The sequence below is a fragment of the Phyllobates terribilis genome, unplaced genomic scaffold (assembly GCF_046119375.1).
Source record: "Phyllobates terribilis strain yellow unplaced genomic scaffold, ASM4611937v1 Scaffold_10__3_contigs__length_209671492, whole genome shotgun sequence".
NCBI classification, from domain to species: Eukaryota; Metazoa; Chordata; class Amphibia; order Anura; family Dendrobatidae; genus Phyllobates; species Phyllobates terribilis.
The window spans coordinates 91,756,767-91,778,928 of NW_027362770.1; the positions used below are offsets into that span (position 1 = coordinate 91,756,767).

Consider the following 22,162-nt stretch of genomic DNA (forward strand, 5'->3'; position numbering starts at 1 on the left):
CTGGCTTTTTTATGTCTCGAGGTAAGAAGTGGGGTCTTCCTGGTTATCCTACCATACAGTCCTTTTCATTCAGACGTCGATGGATAGTACGGGTTGACACTGTTGTACCCTCGGACTGCAGGGCAGCTTGAACTTGTTTGGATGTTAGTCAAGGTTCTTTATCCACCATCCGCACAATCTTGCGTTGAAATCTCTCGTCAATTTTTCTTTTCCGTCCACATCTAGGGAGGTTAGCCACAGTGCCATGGGCTTTAAACTTCTTGATGACACTGCGCACGGAAGACACAGGAACATTCAGGTCTTTGGAGATGGACTTGTAGCCTTGAGATTGCTCATGCTTCCTCACAATTTGGTTTCTCAAGTCCTCAGACAGTTCTTTGGTCTTCTTTCTTTTCTCCATGCTCAATGTGGTACACACAAGGACACAGGACAGAGGTTGAGTCAACTTTAATCCATGTTAACTGGCTGCAAGTGTGATTTAGTTATTGACAACACCTGTTAGGTGCCACAGGTAAGTTACAGGTGCTGTTAATTACACGAATTAGAGAAGCATCACATGATTTTTCAAAGGGTGCCAATACTTTTGTCCACCCCCTTTTTTAGGTTTGGTGTGGAATTATATCCAATTTGGCTTTAGGACAATTCTTTTTGTGTTTTTTTCATTGAAGACAAATTAAATGAAGATAATAAGACCAAAGAATTTGTGATTGCAATCATTTTCAGGAAGAAACTGAGTATTATCTGACAGAATTGCAGGGGTGCCAATACTTTTGGCCAGCACTGTATACACGGCTCCGGAAAAGCTACATTCCTCCAACACATGGTGAATTTACACTTTAGCAGAAGTAGAGTAGAAATTCCCAACTGTAATGCCATCCTTCAATATATGTAACAAGCAATACATTCATTAAAACATTTTTTTTTATTATTTAAGAACAAGCGCACTAACAAAATGGAGGACAAATAAATAAGTGACGTTTCACTGTTTAATCTGTTCAGTCAGTCAGGGGCATCTCCACAGCGATCTCTTCCAGCATGGCAAGGAAAGATGGAAGACTGTCAGCAGCATCTGGAATACAAAGTTATTTTGACTAGTGTAGAAAACCTATTTGACCTGCTATATAGCAATTCAGTGGTGTCCAATGACCCACATTAAGCATATAACGGCAGTTAAAGATCCGGTGCCCCCACCGTTATAGGAGGTATACTTAATGAGTACCCCTGGATGTGACCCCATCAGGTATTCTCCCATCACCTCTAGCTTCAAGCGCCCTCTAACCGGCAGTATCATTTTCTCTCAAGCTTCCCACCCATCTACACATCCAGATCTGCTGTTCTTTGCAGGGTTCTTCAGAAGTCACCATCTGGAGACCTGCTCTTTATGGCTGTTCGCTAGACCTGATGTAAATGCACCCAGCTGTAAGGCACACGGGGGGTCTGAGCCCCAGAATGCGGACCCCTGCTGTAGGGAATGAGGCTAGTGACACTGGATAACAGTTATATGGGGAGAGTGAGGAGAACAAGGAAGCTAATGGTCAAGTCACTCAAAACCCAGCCCACCAGTCTAGACATGGATGAGGATTGTAGCCTGTTACCAACATGGCCGAGATTACTACTTAAATGGAATCTGCCATCAGGATTTTGGGACCTAATCTGAGCGACCGATTCCAGCGATGTGACACTTATCGGACTGCTTAGTGTAGTGCTGATAAATATCAATAATTATCAGTAGGAGACCACCACTAGAGGACTAGTAAACCTGCTGCCATGTAGTCCTACAGAGCTCATCCTCATCACTGATTAGCAGCTTTGACCATGGGTACAATTAATGGTGGGGTTACACAGAGCTCAGCATTCAGAGAACTGCTAGACAGAGAAAAGTGATGTCGCTTACTGTCATTTTTATGACCACAGGAATCAGGGTCTCTGCTACCCCATCTGAGTGCAGCACAATGTAGGGGCAATCACCTGGTGACAATTTTAACCCCATCAGCTGTACTCCTTCCCCTGCTGCTAGTTATAGGCTGCAGCAGTGACAGTGCAGGGGAAAGGGAGCGAGCTGTAAACCCTGCATGGCAAGACAGCGGGGCTCTGATTCATCCAGACTGGTGTTATTAAAGTATTTGCACCATAATTCTGGCGTCATATCTAACTGCTGGCAGTCACTGTTTTCACCAAATGGTTTTAGGCTTTTACAGTGCTTGGTATGAAGGTGTCAGAACTGCAGTCACCCGTATTGATGACAGTACCATGATGTGTAGTGATCTCTGCAGAGTAAGGCTGGCTTTCACCATCTTATCTGCCATTTCAATTATAATCACCTACCTGACACCCAACTAAGTGCAGGGATGTCCATGAGGGCCGGCTCTAGGCTTAGTAGAGACGCAAACCTTTTAGCATCATTCACATTAGCTATAAGACCGACACCAGCCAGGGAGAGGTGACTCAGTTTATGTTCTTCTGGGACATCAAAGGTCTCAAAATCTACAAGGCAAAAAAATATATAATATAGTTTTAGCATAGGTTGATCTTTGGTAAAGGAATAAGCAACTGGCTGCTCAAAGATACCCAGCAATCTTGCTGCAAGTCCACTCATATCTTATGGTTTAAAAGGGCTTTAATGTGGTGCTTAAGATTAGGAGGCATTCCTAGATTGTAGTAAGATACGGCACTAAAATCTCTGTAAATACTACACCAACATGTGTGCTAGTTAGAAATTCACACATTCACCAGACATGTGGACAGGACAGTTTGGAAGAAATTACAAAGAACCAATCAAGAACCGAATATAGAAAATGTATGCATAAATAGGAAAAAACCTTTAATGAATACACGGTTAGGTAAGAGAGTGACACTAGAGACCGGCGCTCACACCAATGTACATACAATAGTTAAAATACAAAAATATAGAATAGATCTCACAGACACAGGGCAAAGTGTGTGGTATGGAATCCAATATATAATGTATCTGAGCAAAGATTATAGATCTAACCATGCAATAGCTCTGTCCAAGAGTAATTGAATAAATCTACTATATGACGAGATAAGAGTGCTTGTGCATAATCTAAATAGGGATTCCCAACACTTGGGTGGGCTCCACACAAGTCTCTGGACCACACAGGTACTAATGCTTTATTTACTACCGACCTTGATATGCACTAAGCACCTTTACATACTTCCTGTGTTGGGAATCCCTATTTGGATTATGCACTAAGCACCTTTAGATTTATTCAATTACTCTTGGACAGAGCTATTGCATGGTTAGATCTATAATCTTTGCTCTGATACATTATATATTGGATTCCATACCACACACTTTGCCCTGTGTCTGTGAGATCTAGTCTATATTTTTGTATTTTAACTATTGTATGTACACTGGTGTGAGCGCCTGTCTCTATGGTGTCACTCTAAAAAACCTTTAATGAATACACGGTTAAGTAGATTTCCTATTTATGCAGAATTTGACTATTTTGTTCAATTGTTTTTGATTGGTTCTTTGGCATTCCTAGTTTACCTTTGGGCTCAATCCACCAAAATGGGTCATCTAGCATCAATGAACTTGAACCACCTTCACTGCACACGTCAGTGTTGTGCCCTCCTCTCCCCACCCCCAAATAGCTGCAGAGTCCCACCTGTATAGTGGAGCCCAAGACCACACTCTGGATCTCTGGCACTCCTGATGTCACGTGCAGGGGCCCCAGGAGCCTCCGAACACCACACTGACATCTGTCTGCTCTCCTCCACAACTGAGCAGCAGCAGAAGCCCAGCTAACAGACATTGCTGTCACTGCAAACACTCATTGGATTAACTGACACGATGTCAGCGAGTATCTGAAGATCCGGATACTGCAGCCATGAGATCTGTGGCTGCATTAGGCAGATGGGACATTGCAGCTAATAGAGAGTAAGAGTGTAACAGAGATGGCCCTAAACTGCATTTAAAGGGAATCTGTCACCAGGTTTATTGCCACCTGATCTGAGAGCAGCACAACGTGGGGACAAAGATCCCCAATTCCAGAGACGTGTTGCTTTCTGGGCTGACTGCTGTAGTTTTGATAAGTGATCCTCCACCAGCAGGAGACTGCCACCAGAGGACTAGTAAAGCTGCTGCCATGTAGTCCAACCCTGTCCCCACAACTGATGGATAGCTCTATACACCGTGCATAGGCAGAAAGCTACCAATCAGTGGTGTGGGTGGGGTTATACAGAGCCCAGCATTCAGAGCATTTGTAGATCTGCAGCAGACACAGTTACTCTGAACTGCACCAAGTGATCCATCACTGTAATCAGGGTCTCAGCCCCTAAATCATGCTGCTCTCAGATGGGGCAGCAAAATCCTGGTGACAAATTCACTAACCCCATCCAGCTTCAGGTGCAAATATTAGAATTGATTCTGATGCTCAAAATTAAATGTAAAGGCAAGTGGCTAATGGCAGGCAATAGGTACAGCAAGGTGTGGAAGAGTTACCTGCAGGACTGTAGGGAACAAACTTCTCAATGTCGGGGTACTGCTGCTCGTCTGTCTTATCAGAAGTGTCAGAAACCTAGTGGGGAACGGGAACCAGGTCACAAGCTTCATTTATCCAGTATTTACCATTAGGTTCTCCATATATGATCTGAAAAGGAGTCAGCCAAGCCCTTGTGGCCTAGCTGTGGTCTGGCCATACACTGTTTGGCTAGCAGCCATCTCTCCCAACATACAGATGAGCTCTCATGTGTTCTGTGGGGAGGAGGGTAATCTGCTGCCTCTAAGCAATGTGTGCCTAGAGAACAAGGAGCGGGTATTTGAACTGAACATTTGTTAGGGCAGCCAGGAGACCCCCATACACGTTACACAGCTAGATTAGCCAGATATTAGCCCACTTTAATCCAACAGATAATAATGGGACTTGTAATAGTAGAAAATGCCATGTGATCTTCTTGCAGATGTTCCTGTGGCATTTTAGGATTATGTAGATACAAGTCTGTACATCAGTACAGGGCAGAACACAAGAGCGGTGTATGATCAGAGCTGCGGTAGTACATTATACCTGTATAACAGCTGGCGCAGGCTTTGGCACTTTCCGGTCTCCTTTCAGAGGCTGCCCGTTCTTCTGGGTCATTACTTGCTTGTTGATATTTCCTAGAGCTTTTCTTGATGTTTTCCCACATGATACAGAACCGTGCACTTTGTCCTGGTGGGTTTTCACAAGCGACTTTCCTTTTTAAAAAAAAAATCAGATACCTTTTATTAAAAGACATTTTTAACATTGCACATAAACATTGAGGCATCACCCAACTGGCAATGCCCTTCAAAACCCACCCGTTCCCCCTCCCCCCGCCCATTACACCCCCAAAAACCATATGGCAAAGACAAATTTAATTACAGACGGCATATTATCATATAGCTTATCTAACTGTTAAAGCATTGATAATTTGATCCATGGATACAGAGCATAATATCTAATAGTCAGTGATTAGTTAAGTAGAACCTGAGAGACCACAACATTTCAGACTCAACTGATATTTAAAATGGACATAATATGATAACCATGAAACGTGCTCCATCTACCCCAGATTTGATCAAATTTCCGTATAGCCTTCCGCTTTTTGTACACTCCCTCTTCTAATCTTAATAAAAGACGCAATCTATCCAAGAATTCCTGGAACCTGAGAGGGATCCAACCAATGTGCAGCTATAAGCTTTCTGATCTGATATAGAGTCCTCTTAACGGCTATTATTTCATCCTCGTCACATCCTATTATTTCTACATGGCCCAACACACACTTTAGGATATAAGGGTAGATTACACTCAAACACATTATTAATGTACTACACACACATTCCAGAATACCGCGACCCTCCTACACGTCCACATCATATGCATAAGATCTGCTCCTTCCTCTCCACATTTTGGACACACACTGTCATTCCTTGCTCCAATGCGCTGTAGAAATTTGGGAGTTCTATATACCCTATGCAATAAGTACAACTGTGAGAGTCTATGTGCCGCACATGTAGATAGTATCGGAACGCTCCCCACCACATCTTCCCATTCTTCCGAGGTTATAGTACCAATGTCACGCTCCCACCTCTCCTTAACATTTAAGGGTCTGTCCCACTGAAATTGCTGCATAAGTATCCCGTAGATTCTGGAAATCAATCCCTTCCCACCTCTATGGCATAATAATGTGTTAAACAGTAGATGATGTTGGATTTTACTCTGCATATGTCGCGGCTGTACAAACCATGCATGCCTTATTTGGAGATAAAAGTAGAAACTAGTTTGTGGAATACAGTATTCTTCTTTCAGCTGATGGAACGATTTAAATATTTCCCCCTCTAATATTTGTGCCACATTAGTTATTCCCAATTTTTCCCATATTCCGAATCCTTTCAATTTCTGGATCTCTGGAAGGCCCGCATTATGCCACAACGGGGTAAAACCCTCTATTCCCAACAACAGTTTGATTTTCTGCCACGTTTTCCCCATAAGTGCTAGGGTCGGAAGATGCCGCCTAGCATCCCACCCCGAGATTCCCGTTTCTAGAAAGGAGGTAATTGGCAAATTGTGTTTGAGTAGACGTATCAGTTTATCTAGGTTCCCCTGAATTAACCAGAGTTGTTGAGTCTGAGAGGCTAGAAAATATATCCATGGATTAGGTGCGGCTAGTCCCCCCTGATCTTTGGGCCTTTGAAGTGTATCCAACCCCTTTTTTCCAGATCAATTCCCGAAATAGTGCTTGAAATTTATAAAATTTTCTCATGGAGACCCAGACAGGTGAATTATGAAGGATATATAATAATTGGGGCATTAACACCATTTTAATGAAGTTAGTTCGACCTACTACTGATAAGGGGAGTTTGCTCCAAGTATTGGCCTTTTGTTGAAATCTGGTAAGCAGTTCAAGTAAGTTTAAAGGAATGTAATCTCCGATAGATGTGGTCACTCTAACTCCGAGATATTTAAATTCTCGCACAATCTTCAATCAAGTATTCCCTGCCCTAGTATTCAGAGACAAACCATCCACCGGCATAAGAACTGATTTATCCCAATCAATCTGTAGGCCAGAATGATCTCCAAACTCCCTTATTAAATTCATAGCCGTCGTCAGAGATTGCTCCGTGTCGCCCAAAAACAACAGAAGGTCGTCGGCATATAGGGCTACTCGCTCCTCCAGTGTTTTATAGCGGAACCCCTGTATTTCGCTGCTGGAACGAAGCTTAACAGCCAACGGCTCCATAGCCAGGGCAAACAGTAAGGGAGACAACGGGCAGCCCTGACGCGTGCCTCTGCCCATTTCAATGCTACCAGAAAGATTGCCATTAATTTGAATCTGAGCTACCGGATTGTTATACAGAAGCCGCGGCCAGGCCCGAAATCCAGTACCAAACCCCATCTTTCTCAAAACAGCCCATAAATACTCCCATTCGACACTATCAAAAGCCTTAGCGGCATCAAGTGATAGCACTGCCCTACCACCCGCATTTTGTGACTGCATTTGCAGATTAAGAATTAATTGCCGTCGACTTGGCCGGTATAAACCCAGTCTGGTCTTCTGCAACCAAATGTGTGATAACCGCCACCAGTCTGGTAGCCAAGACCTTAGCTAAAATTTTTACATCTACCGAGAGTAAGGATATTGGCCTATATGATTCAGGGTTTAATGCATCCTTTCCAGGTTTTGTCAAAAGAACTATGCTAGCCTCCCTCATTGAAGTCGGCAAAGCCCCCCCTCCCTCGCCCCCTTAAGCCCTTCCAGTAACCTGGGAAGCAAAACCCCCCCAGCTTCCTTATAAATTTCCGCGAGGATCCCATCAGTACCAGGGGCCTTGTTATTTTGAAAATCTTTTAAAGCTTCCTGCATCTCCTCCAGTGTAATTGGTGCATCTAGTTGCTCTCTCTGGTCATCTGTCAGACATGGTATTTGCATATCATGAAGATAGAGATCTATGTCCCTTTGCGCCTTAGTCAGTTTGGAGGAGTATAATTGTCTGTAAAACTTCCATTGAATCAGTAATTACCACACCCTTAGTATCCCTGATAGGTGCAATCATAGGAGCCCCAGTCTGGGCCTTGGCTATGGTGGTCAGCAAGTGCCCTGTACTCTCTCCCTCCACATAAAATTGCTGTTTAAGAAAGAACCGTTTATGCTCCGCTTGTTTCAATATATGATCATTTAGTGTAGCCTGTGCCCGTGTCCAGTGTTCCCTATTCTCTATGCTTGGGGACCCAACATACCTCTGTTCCAATATGTCTACTTCCCTCCGCAGCTCCTGAAGACGGGCCCTGTTTTTGGATTTGATCATGGAAATTTCCTTAATCAGGATCCCCGGTAAAAATGCCTTCATGGCTTCCCATACCGTATTTAAAGGGGCAGAGCCTATGTTGTCTTTAAAGAAACGATCCAATTTACCTGCTAAGTCCATCTGTTCCCCAAATACATCCAGCCAGTAGGGGTTAAACCTCCACAGTGCCCTTCTGTTTATGGTGCCAGGATCGACCCCCAAAACAACCAATAATGGTGAATGATCAGATAACAATCTCGTGCAGTATTCTACTTTAGTAACTAGAGGGACTAGATGACTATTTCCCAGAGCCAGGTCAATTCTGGACAGAGGAATAGGATGGCGAGTAAAACGAATACTGCTTAACATTTGGGAATCGAGCCCGCCACACATCTACCAAGCTAATTTCCTGCAAGACACTTGCCAACGACGTCTCTTGAGCAGCCCCTCCCCCAACATTACCCCTATACTTATCAAGCTCAGCGTGTAGGTACATATTAAAATCACCGATGACTAACAGGGGTATGGTAGCAAATTCCGTTATCCACGGGAATAGCTGGCGCACAGTCCGTATAGAGAAAGGTGGAGGAACATACAGAGCAATTAGACAAGTTCTAAGCCCAGCCACTCTGCACACTAGACATACATACCTTCCCTCCCTGTCACAAATACTTCCTTCACATTCAAAGGGTAAATTCGGATGAATCAATCTACTAACCCCCCTAGAATAAGTACTATGTGTAGAATGATAGGCCGGCCCCCTCCAAAGCTTGCTCAGTGCCGCAGCGGCCCCCGTATCGCAATCCGTCTCCTGTAAATCTTTAGTTGTGATCTCCCATACCTCTAATATTCCAGGATACTACATTAACCTGCTTAACCATATTTTAACGATTGAAAATGAACTGTCACATGCCCCCCTCTGTACCCACTCCTGCGTCTGACCATCAACATTATAACATTGTACTAATACACAGTCTGTATTAATCAAAGTAGATTTTGTTCTTTTACCGCCATCACTCCCTCATTTAACATCCCCCCCTTAATTAAATGAATACCAACAGCCGTAACATGAAGAGCCGGATATTTAGCCTCATGCAACCTAACACGCCTTAGCACACGAGGCGCCGTGGCATAAGGTGCATCACAGACTCCCCCATTTTTCCCCCACACAGCGACTTTCCTTTAGGGAAATCTAGATCATGTGAGGACGGTTCCTGAGCCAACCATGTGGACCATCAATGGGCATGAAAGTGAAAGATTGCCAACACCAAAGCTGCAGAGGCAAAAGTCTTCCAATACACAAGGAACAGAATTATGCCCACCTGGATGTCAGGTGTACTAGTAATCCCAGCACCCAGCCCTCATGCCCAAAAGGACTACGTCATTTCTACACTAAAAGGATTTCACGTGACAAAACCCCACTGGAGTGGCACTTTAACCTCTTACCAACATGATTTGCCGTTACATCATATGCCAGATGTGACTTCACGCCTGGAAGATGATGGCTGTGATATTTAGCCATCATCTGCCTTTAATAGCCACATGTAGGCCAGAGCTCCACCTGTTAGAGATGGACAGCGGCATTACCAGCGAACTGAGAAGGGAGTCATGCCATGTGCCCATCTGTGCCCCTGTAACACGATCATGGGATGCCATCACTGCCAGGAAGGAGTCTGCTGAAAAGACCCATGCCTGTCATGACAGATCTGTGAATGCTGGCTATATACTGCAGTATTGCTGTACATAACACAAGAAATCAGATGATTGCATGTTCAAGTCCCCTAAGGGGACAAAAAGGAAAAAGTAGAATCTGAACATTCAAATCACCCCTGCCCCTCTATGACCCATTTTAAAATAAAACATATGGGCGTTACTTCTGTAAAAGTCCAATCAAAATATAAAAATAATTTACCTGATAAGTGAACGGCATAAAAACAAAAACCCTCATATGGCTGTACTGACAGAAAAATAAAGATACTGCTCTTAGAAGAGTAAGAAAAATGCAGAGATGGGAAATAACATGGTCAGGAAGGGGTTAAATTCTGCCACTTCTATAGAAAACTGAACCCATTTGCCAAATAAGGCAGGGGGTTAGAGGAACACCGACCTTATATTGTAGAGATCAGGGGTGGTCTTGTAGACTTCTAGGATGCTTAAGAAGTGGACATTCCCTTTAAGCTACATTGTGCAGACAAAGCCATGGCAGTGTAGAAGGCCGACAAGATCTCAGTGGAAAGGCTGCAGGTTTGCGTCTGCATTAGGCAAGTTATAGAGGTAGAAGTGTTGGGACCTTGTTGCTGTGCAGGTAGAATCTGGAGCCTCGGCACCGTCCTGCGTAGCCCATACTACAGGGAGGAGGAGCAGCGCCATGTGTAGTAATCTGAGCAGGATAGTCAGTGTTCAGCCAGCACTGATGGAGACTGACACCCCAACTCATTACCCAATACATGACAGGCTTAAAGACCCTCTCCCATCAGAGCTTATCCTCTTAGTATATTGTAATCAGATTATACAGCACTGTACTTACAGCTGCTCATTATACCTTTCTACTGGGCTAATTATTCTCTTTTCTCTGCTCTATGTAGAATTAGGAAGACTCTTCCCTGCAAAAATCATTCCTCTCCTGACCAAGCTGCTCTCATCCCCCTGCCAGGGACTTTTGCAGTGACTTATGACTCATACAAGGAAAACTGACCTCCTGTTTCTACATACAGCTTATAAATATTATCAAAAATGTCCAATCACATTGTAAATATAACGACATCCAAAAATGGGTGTGTCGCAATGGACACATGGACAGTGTAGAGCAGGGGTCCTCAAACTACGGCCCGCGGGGCTTTTATCCGGCCCGCCTGGCTATGGGCGGAGGAGAGGAGAGCGGTGCCATTGCCCGCCTTTCCGCCCGCTTGCTCAGGGCCCCGGCAGGCGGATACTTACCTCTTCCCGTGCCTCCGCAGATCCGCTGTCTTCCTGCTGTGCGCTTCCTGTGACGTCTCAGGTCAGAGGGCGCGGTGACGTCTTTACACCGCACTCTCCCGAGTGCTGTCACAGGGAGAGGAGAGCGGGACGACGCCGCCGCGACGCTGGAGTCCAGACCAGACCAGAGCAGCGGCAGCAGGTGAGGAGGAGTGAGGTGAGTATTGGATTTTTTTTTTTTTAATGTATGGAGGCATAGGTCATTATATGGGGTGGTGACATCCTGCATGGGGAATGATATGGGGGGTGACATCCTGCATGGGGCATTATATGGGGGGGTGACATGCTGCATGTGGCATTATATGGGGGGTGACATGCTGCATGGGGCATTATATGGGGAGTGACATGCTGCATGGGGCATTATATGGGGAGTGACATGCTGCATGGGGCATTATATGGGGGGGTGACATGCTGCATGGGGCATTATATGGGGGGGTGACATGCTGCATGGGGCATTATATGGGGGGGTGACATGCTGCATGGGGCATTATATGGGTGGTGACATGCTGCATAGGGCATTATATGGGGGGGTGACATGCTGCATGTGGCATTATATGGGGGGTGACATGCTGCATGGGGCATTATATGGGGAGTGACATGCTGCATTGGGCATTATATGGGGAGTGACATGCTGCATGGGGCATTATATGGGGGGTGACATCCTGCATGGGGCATTATATGGGGGGGGAGGGACATTCTTCATGGGGCATTATATGGGGGGTGACATCCTGCATGGGGCATTATATGGGGAGGGAAGGGACATCCTGCATGGGGCATAATATGGGGGGGGGTTGACATGCTGCATGGGGCATTATATGGTGGGGGTGACATGCTGCATGGGGCATTATGTGGGGGGGGTGACATGCTGCATGGGGCATTATAAGGGGTGGAACAGCCTGCATATGGCATTATAAGGGGGAAACAGCCTGCCTATTGGGAACATTTACCTGCCCATTGAGGACCTATGCTGCCTATTGGGGATATTTACCTGCCTATTGGGGACATTTGCCTGCCTATTGGGGACATTTACCTGCCTATTGAGGACCTATGCTGCCTATTGGGTACAGTTACCTACCTATTGAAATACCGGTTGATTTAACTTTACTTGTTCTTCATTTTAAATATTGTATTTGTTACTGTATTGTTTTTTTAAACTACAAAATAAGTTATGTGCAGTGTGCATAGTAATTTGTTCATAGTTTTTTTTAAAAACTATATTCCGGCCCTCCAATGGTCTGAGGGACCGTGAACTGGCCCCCTGTTTAAAAAGTTTGAGGACCCCTGGTGTAGAGGGTTATGTAAAAGAATGGGAAGCCACTAGGCGGCAGCACAACCTCACATAACAGGATTTTTGATCCAGATGGCTGTGAATCTACTAGTCATTAGGTTACCTGACTCAGGGTCCTTCTAAGAATGACATAATCATTCACAGATCCCAACAGCCAAATGTAGATGTATTGAAGTACAACAGTGAGACATAATACCTGTGTAGGATTGCATTGCCAAACCCAGGAAAAAAAAACCCAACTCAGACGTACATTTCGCCTTCTGCCTTCTAAAATTTTCAGTGCTATACAATATGATGATTGCAATATATTGAGAATAAAAACTTTGATTATTGCTTCTGTAAAGATGGGTGGGCAGAAGAAACCAAGTTCATTATGAGGTGGACCCCCAATTAACACTTGTGGGGAGGCGCAATTAATTTGTAAAAAACCAAAACACTGGAGGGGTGCTTTTTTTACTGCATTGCTGGAGTGGCGCTTTATATACAATTGCCCGGTCTCATACTCACTTGCTGCCGCCTTTGTTTTCCAGAGTTGCTCCCATCGTTGTCCGGTGAAGAGTGACCTGTTGGCTGCTCCAGTGTTTCATGGAGCTGCGGAGGTCACTTTCCCATACAAGTCTATGAGAGCCTTGTTCTGGCTTCCATAGAGTTGCATTGAGATCTTGTGTCGTAGCTTCTGACTTATGGCCAGTCAGCTGCGCTCACAAGATAGTGCCATAGGAACAGAACAGTGCAGAAAAACAGTGAAGACGCCGGAGGGCGAGTATATGACCAGAGGCCCTACATTTAAAAGAGCCATCCCAGCGCTGAAAACCAAACAAAAAAAGCTGGAGTGGTGCTGTAAGTCCCAACTTTCCATGAGTATCAGGCGGCTCCACCATGCCCTGTCCATGCTCCAACCACTTGGCAGAGCTGGCTGACCTGGCATGAAAGTGCTAAAAAGGTCACAATTTTTAATCATTAAGTTGCATAAAAGTTTTGACTTGTCAGAGTTCTGCTAGAAATCTATTAAACCCCTTGATGAATTGGGGCCAGATCGGCCGTTACCTTTAGAAACCACTTACCGGCACCTGATAGTTGTGCACGATCTCTGGACAACAGCGCAGCATTAACATCACCGTTCTCCTGGTCAATGTAGATCACGGTCGCCATTATAGTCAGATTCTGCAGGCAAAATATAAGAATGAGCCACATTTCATTGTACAACACACAAACAAGTAGTATCCTCCTCACCAACCCCTGGACAATCTCCTCACACCACAACTCAGGAATATTAGAGGAGCCCTTCATTATGATGGTCCTTGTCAGGAGGAATATAGCGTAAGCTCAGAAGAGGAAGCCATTCCTGGTAAGCAGGTGCCCAGTGTTATAGCGATGATCCTCCTACAGATGCCAGGACCAGAGAATAGAGGCCTGTACCTCCAACCACAGCAACAACCCATTACAGAGACCGGACAGATCCTTAGTGCTATGTGCAGCACTGATCAGCAGCCATATCTACACTGCAGCAATTACCCATTACAGGGTCCTGACATCCATAGTGCTATGAGCAGCACTGATCAGCAGCCATGTCTACACTGAAGCAATTACCCATTGCAGGGTCCTGACAGATCCATAGTGCTATGAGCAGCACTGATCAGCAGCCATGTCTACACTGCAGCAATTACCCATTACAGGGTCCTGACAGATCCATAGTGCTATGAGCAGCACTGATCAGCAGCCATGTCTATACTGCATCAATTACCCATTACAGGGTCCTGACATCCAGAGTGCTATGAGCAGCACTGATCAGCAGCCATGTCTACACTGCAGCAATTACCTATTACAGGGTCCAGACAGATCCATAGTGCTATGAGCAACACTGATCAGCAGCCATGTCTACACTGCAGCAATTACCCATTACAGGGTCCTGACAGATCCATAGTGCTATGAGCAGCACTGATCAGCAACCATGTCTACACTGCAGCAATTACCCATTACAGGGTCCTGACATCCATAGTGCTATGAGCAGCACTGATCAGCAGCCATGTCTACACTGCAGCAATTACCCATTACAGGGTCCTGAGAGATCCATAGTGCTATGAGCAGCACTGATCAGCAGCCATGTCTACACTGCAGCAATTACCCATTACAGGAACCTGACAGATCCATAGTGCTATGAGCAGCACTGATCAGCAGCCATGTCTACACTGCAGCAATTACCCATTACAGGAACCTGACAGATCCATAGTGCTATGAGCAGCACTGATCAGCTGCCATGTCTACACTGCAGCAATTACCCATTACAGGTTCCTGACAGATCCATAGTGCTATGAGAAGCACTGATGAGCAGCCATGTCTAGACTGCAGCAATTACCCATTACAGGGTCCTGACATCCATAGTGCTATGAGCAGCACTGATCAGCAGCCATGTCTACACTGCAGCAATTACCCATTACTGGGTCCTGAGAGATCCATAGTGCTATGAGCAGCACTGATCAGCAGCCATGTCTACACTGCAGCAACTACCTATTACAGGGTCCAGACAGATCCATAGTGCTATGAGCAGCACTGATCAGCAGCCATGTCTACACTGCAGCAATTACCCATTACAGGGTCCTGACAGATCCATAGTGCTATGAGCAGCACTGATCAGCCGCCATGTCTACACTGCAGCAATTACCCATTACAGGGTCCTGACAGATCCATAGTGCTATGAGCAGCACTGATCAGCAGCCATGTCTACACTGCAGCAATTACACATTAGAGGGACCTGACAGATCCATAGTGCTATGAGCAGCACTGATCAGCCGCCATGTCTACACTGCAGCAATTACCCCTTACAGGGACCTGACAGATCCATAGTGCTATGAGCAGCACTGATCAGCAGCCATGTTTACACTGCAGCAATTACCCATTACAGGGTCCTGACAGATCCATAGTGCTATGAGCAGCACTGATCAGCCGCCATGTTTACACTGCAGCAATTACCCATTACAAGGTCCTAACAAATCCATAGTGCTATGAGCAGCACTGATCAGCAGCCATGTCTACACTGCAGCAATTACCCATTACAGGGACCTGACAGATCCATAGAGCTATGAGCAGCACTGATCAGCAGCCATGTCTACACTGCAGCAATTACCCACTACAGGGTCCTGACAGATGCATAGTGCTATGAGCAGCACTGATCAGCAGCCATGTCTACACTGCAGCAATTACCCATTACAGGAACCTGACAGATCCATAGTGCTATGAGCAGCACTGATCAGCTGCCATGTCTACACTGCAGCAATTACCCATTACAGGGCCCTGACAGATCCATAGTGCTATGAGCAGCACTGATAAGCAGCCATGTCTACACTGCAGCAATTACCCATTACTAGGGGCCTGACAGATCCATAGTGCTATGAGCAGCACTGATCAGCAGCCATATGTACACTGCAGCAATTACCCATTACAGGGTCCTGACAGATCCATAGTGCTATGAGCAGCACTGATCAGCCGCCATGTCTACACTGCAGCAATTACCCATTACAGGGTCCTGACAGATCCATAGTGCTATGAGCAGCACTGATCAGCAGCCATGTCTACACTGCAGCAATTACCCATTACAGGTTCCTGACAGATCCATAGTGCTATGAGAAGCACTGATGAGCAGCCATGTCTAGACTGCAGCAATTACCCATTACAGGGTCCTGACATCCATAGTGCTATGAGCAGCACTGATCAGCAGCCATGTCTACACTGCAGCAATTACCCATTACTGGGTCCTGAGAGATCCATAGTGCTATGAGCAGCACTGATCAGCCATCATGTCTACACTGCAGCAATTACCCATTACAGGGTCCTGACAGATGCATAGTGCTATGAGCAGCACTGATCAGCAGCCATGTCTACACTGCAGCAATTACCCATTACAGGGACCTGACAGATCCATAGTGCTATGAGCAGCACTGATCAGCAGCCATGTCTACACTGCAGCAATTACCCATTACATGGACCTGACAGATCCATAGTGCTATGAGCAGCACTGATTAGCAGCCATGTCTGCACTGCAGCAATTACCCATTACAGGGACCTGACAGATCCATAGTGCTATGAGCAGCACTGATCAGCAGCCATGTCTACACTGCAGCAATTACCTATTACAGGGTCCTGACAGATCCATAGTGCTATGAGCAGCACTGATTAGCAGCCATGTCTACACTGCAGCAATTACCCATTACAGGGACCTGACAGCTCCATAGTGCTATCAGCAGCACTGTTCTGCCGCCATGTCTACACTGCAGCAATTACCCATTACAGGGTCCTGACAGATCCATAGAGCAATGAACAGCACTGATCAGCAGCCATGTCTACACTGCAGCAATTACCCATTACAGGGTCCTGACAGATCCATAGAGCAATGAGCAGCACTGATCAGCAGCCATGTCTACACTGCAGCAATTACCCATTACAGGGACCTGACAGATCCATAGTGCTATGAGCAGCACTGATCAGCAGCCATGTCTACACTGCAGCAACTACCTATTACAGGGTCCTGACAGATCCATAGTGCTATGAGCAGCACTGATCAGCAGCCATGTCTACACTGCAGCAATTACCCATTACAGGGACCTGACAGATCCATAGTGCTATGAGCAGCACTGTTCAGCAGCCATGTCTACACTGCAGCAATCACCCATTACAGGGTCCTGACAGATCCATAGAGCAATGAGCAGCACTGATCAGCAGCCATGTCTACACTGCAGCAATTACCCATTACAGGGTCCTGACAGATCCATAGTGCTATGAACAGCACAGATCAGCCACCATGTATACACTGCAGCAATTACCCATTACAGGGACCTGACAGATCCATAGTGCTATGAGCAGCACTGATCAGCAGCCATGTCTACACTGCAGCAATTACCCATTACAGGGTCCTGACAGATCCATAGTGCTATGAGCAGCACTGATCAGCAGCCATGTCTACAAGGTAGCAATTACCCATTACAGGGTCCTGACAGATCCATAATGCTATGAGCAGCACAGATCAGCAGCCATGTCTACACTGCTGCAATAAAACATTACAGGGACCTGACAGATCCTTAGTGCTATGAGCAGCACTGATCAGCAGCCATGTCTACACTGCAGCAATTAAACATTACAGGGACCTGACAGATACATAGTGCTATGAGAAGCACTGATCAGCAGCCATGTCTACACTGCAGCAATTACCCATTACAGGAACCTGACAGATCGAAAGTGCTATGAGCAGTATTGATCAGCAGCCATGTCTACACTGAAGCAATTACTCATTACAGGAACCTGACAGATCCATAGTGCCATGAGCAGCACTGATCAGCAGCCATGTCTACACTGCAGCAACTACACATTACAGGGTCCTGACAGATCCATAGTGCTATGAGCAGTATTGATCAGCAGCCATGTCTACACTGTAGCAATTACTCATTACAGGCACCTGACAGATCCATAGTGCCATGAGCAGCACTGATCAGCAGCCATTTCTACACTGCAGCAAATACCCATTACAGGGTCCTGACTGATACATAGTGCTTTGAGCAGCACTGATCAGCTGCCATGTCTACACTGTAGCAATTACCCAATACAGGGTCCTGACAGTTCCATAGTGCTATGAGCAGCACTGATCAGCAGCCATGTCTACCCTGCAGCAATTACCCAATACAGGGTCCTGAGAGATCCATAGTGCTATAAGCAGCACTGATCAGCAGCCATGTCTACACTGCAGCAATTACCCAATACAGGGTCCTGACAGATCCATAGTGCTATGAGCAGCACTGATCAGCAGCCATGTCTACACTGCAGCAATTACTCATTACAGGGTACTGACAGATCCATAGTGCTATGAGCAGCACTGATCAGCCAGCATGTGTACACTGCAGCAATTACCCATTACAGGGTCCTGACAGATCCATAGTGCTATGAGCAGCACTGATCAGCCGCCATGTCTACACTGCAGCAATTACCCATTACACGGACCTGACAGATCCATAGTGCTATGAACAGCACTGATCAGCCGCCATGTCTACACTGCAGCAATTACCCATTACACGGACCTGACAGATCAATAGTGCTATGAGCAGCACTGATCAACAGCCATGTCTACACTGCAATTACCCATTACAGGGTCCTGACTGATCCATAGTGTTATGAGCAGCACTAATCAGCAGCCATGTCTACACTGCAGCAATTACCCATTACAGGGTCCTGACATCCATAGTGCTATGAGCAGCACTGATCAGCAGCCATGTCTACACTGTAGCAATTACCCAATACAGGGTCCTGACAGATCCATAGTGCTATGAGCAGTACTAATCAGCAGCCATGTCTACACTGCAGCAATTACCCAATACAGGGTCCTGACAGATCCATAGTGCTATGAGCAGCACTGATCAGCAGCCATGTCTACCCTGCAGCAATTACCCAATACAGGGTCCTGAGAGATCCATAGTGCTATAAGCAGCACTGATCAGCAGCCATGTCTACACTGCAGCAATTACCCAATACAGGGTCCTGACAGATCCATAGTGCTATGAGCAGCACTGATCAGCAGCCATGTCTACACTGCAGCAATTACTCATTACAGGGTACTGACAGATCCATAGTGCTATGAGCAGCACTGATCAGCCAGCATGTGTACACTGCAGCAATTACCCATTACAGGGTCCTGACAGATCCATAGTGCTATGAGCAGCACTGATCAGCCGCCATGTCTACACTGCAGCAATTACCCATTACACGGACCTGACAGATCCATAGTGCTATGAACAGCACTGATCAGCCGCCATGTCTACACTGCAGCAATTACCCATTACACGGACCTGACAGATCAATAGTGCTATGAGCAGCACTGATCAACAGCCATGTCTACACTGCAATTACCCATTACAGGGTCCTGACTGATCCATAGTGTTATGAGCAGCACTAATCAGCAGCCATGTCTACACTGCAGCAATTACCCATTACAGGGTCCTGACATCCATAGTGCTATGAGCAGCACTGATCAGCAGCCATGTCTATACTGCAGCAATTACCCATTACAGGGTCCTGACAGATCCATAGTGCTATGAGCAGCAATGATCAGCAGCCATGTCTACACTGCAGCAATTACCCAATACAGGGTCCTGACAGATCCATAATGTTATGAGCAGCAATGATCAGCAGCCATGTCTACACTGCAGCAATTACCCAATACAGGGTCCTGACAGATCCATAGTGCTATGAGCAGCACTGTTCAGCCAGTATGTGTACACTGCAGCAATTACCCATTACAGGTTCCTGACATATCCATAGTGCTATGAGCAGCACTGATCAGCCGCCATGTCTACACTGCAGCAATTACCCATTACAGGGTCCTGACATCCATAGTGCTGTGAGCAGCACTGATCAGCCGACATGTCTACACTGCAGCAATTACCCATTACAGGGTCCTGACAGATCCAAAGTGCTATGAGCAGCACTGATCAGGAGCCATGTCTACACTGCAGCAATTACCCATTGCAGGGTCCTGACACCCATAGAGCTATGAGCAGCACTGATCAGCCGCCATGTCTACACTGCAGCAATTACCCATTACAGGGACCTGACAGATCCATAGTGCTATGAGCAGCACTGATCAGCAGCCATGTCTACAATGCAGCAATTACTCATTACAGGGTCCTGACAGATCCATAGTGCTATGAGCAGCACTGATCAGCCAGCATGTCTACACTGCAGCAATTACCCATTACAGGGTCCTGACATCCATAGTGCTATGAGCAGCACTGATCAGCAGCCATGTCTACACTGCAGCAATTACCCATTACAGGGTCCTGACTGATCCATAGTGTTATGAGCAGCACTAATCAGCAGCCATGTCTACACTGCAGCAATTACCCATTACAGGGTCCTGACAGATCCATAGTGCTATGAGCAGCAATGATCAGCAGCCATGTCTACACTGCAGCAATTACCCAATACAGGGTCCTGACAGATCCATAATGCTATGAGCAGCACTGATCAGCAGCCATGTCTACACTGCAGCAATTACTCATTACAGGGTCCTGACAGATCCATAGTGCTATGGGCAGCACTGATCAGCCAGCATGTGTACACTGCAGCAATTACCCATTACAGGTTCCTGACAGATCCATAGTGCTATGAGCAGCACTGATCAGCCGCCATGTCTACACTGCAGCAATTACCCATTACAGGGTCCTGACATCCGTAGTGCTGTGAGCAGCACTGATCAGCCGCCATGTCTACACTGCAGCAATTACCCATTACAGGGTCCTGACAGATCCATAGTGCTATGAGCAGCAGTGATCAGCAGCCATGTCTACACTGCAGCAATTACCCATTACAGAGTCCTGACATCCATAGTGCTATGAGCAGCACTGATCAGCCGCCATGTCTACACTGCAGCAATTACCCATTACAGGGTCCTAACATCCATAGTGCTATGAGCAGCACTGATCAGCAGCCATGTCTACACTGCAGCAATTACCCATTGCAGGGACCCGACAGATCCATAGTTCTATGAGCAGCACTGATCAGCAGCCATGTCTACACTGTAGCAATTACCCATTACAGGGTCCTGACAGATCCATACTGCTATGAGTAGCACTGATCAGCCGCCATGTCTACACTGCAGCAATTACCCATTACAGGGTCCTGACAGATCCATAGAGCAATGAGCAGCACTGATCAGAAGCCATGTCTACACTGCAGCAATTACCCATTACAGGGTCCTAACATCCATAGTGCTATGAGCAGCACTGATCAGCAGCCATGTCTACACTGTAGCAATTACCCATTACAGGGTCCTGACAGATCCATACTGCTATGAGTAGCACTGATCAGCCGCCATGTCTACACTGCAGCAATTACCCATTACAGGGTCCTGACAGATCCATAGAGCAATGAGCAGCACTGATCAGAAGCCATGTCTACACTGCAGCAATTACCCATTACAGGGCCCTGACAGATCCATAGTGCTATGAGCAGCACTGATCAGCCGCCATGTCTACACTGCAGCAATAAAACATTACAGGGACCTGACAGATACATAGTCCTATGAGCAGCACTGATCAGCAGCCATGTCTACACTGCAGCAATTACCCATTACAGGAACCTGACAGATCGAAAGTGCTATGAGCAGTATTGATCAGCAGCCATGTCTACACTGCAGCAACTACACATTACAGGGTCCTGACAGATCCATAGTGCTATGAGCAGCACTGATCAGCAGCTATGTCTACACTGCAGCAAATACCCATTACAGGGTCCTGACAGATACATAGTGCTATGAGCAGCACTGATCAGCTGCCATGTCTACACTGTAGCAATTACCCAATACAGGGTCCTGACAGTTCCATAGTGCTATGAGCAGCACTGATCAGCCGCCATGTCTACACTGTATCAATTACCCAATACAGGGTCCTGACAGATCCATAGTGCTATGAGCAGCACTGATCAGCAGCCATGTCTACACTGCAGCAATTACCCAATACAGGGTCCTGACAGATCCATAGTGCTATGAGCAGCACTGATCAGCAGCCATGTCTACACTGCAGCAATTACCCAATACAGGGTCCTGACAGATCCATAGTGCTATAAGCAGCACTGATCAGCAGCCATGTCTA

At 46.2% G+C, this 22,162-nt stretch overlaps 1 protein-coding gene across 1 annotated transcript in view; it reads right to left on the minus strand.

The window, feature by feature from the left end:
* Window positions 1–995: 995 nt before the first annotated feature.
* The window catches only part of LOC141164037 (securin-like), a 181,478-nt gene continuing 160,311 nt past the window's right edge, over window positions 996–22,162 (minus strand). The window contains exons 3-6 of the mRNA XM_073649203.1: window positions 5,031–5,200; window positions 4,469–4,544; window positions 2,326–2,484; window positions 996–1,069 (exon numbers count right to left, since the gene is read on the minus strand). Coding sequence (XP_073505304.1) covers window positions 996–1,069; window positions 2,326–2,484; window positions 4,469–4,544; window positions 5,031–5,200 — 479 coding nt within the window. The remainder of the gene's footprint in view (window positions 1,070–2,325; window positions 2,485–4,468; window positions 4,545–5,030; window positions 5,201–22,162) is intronic.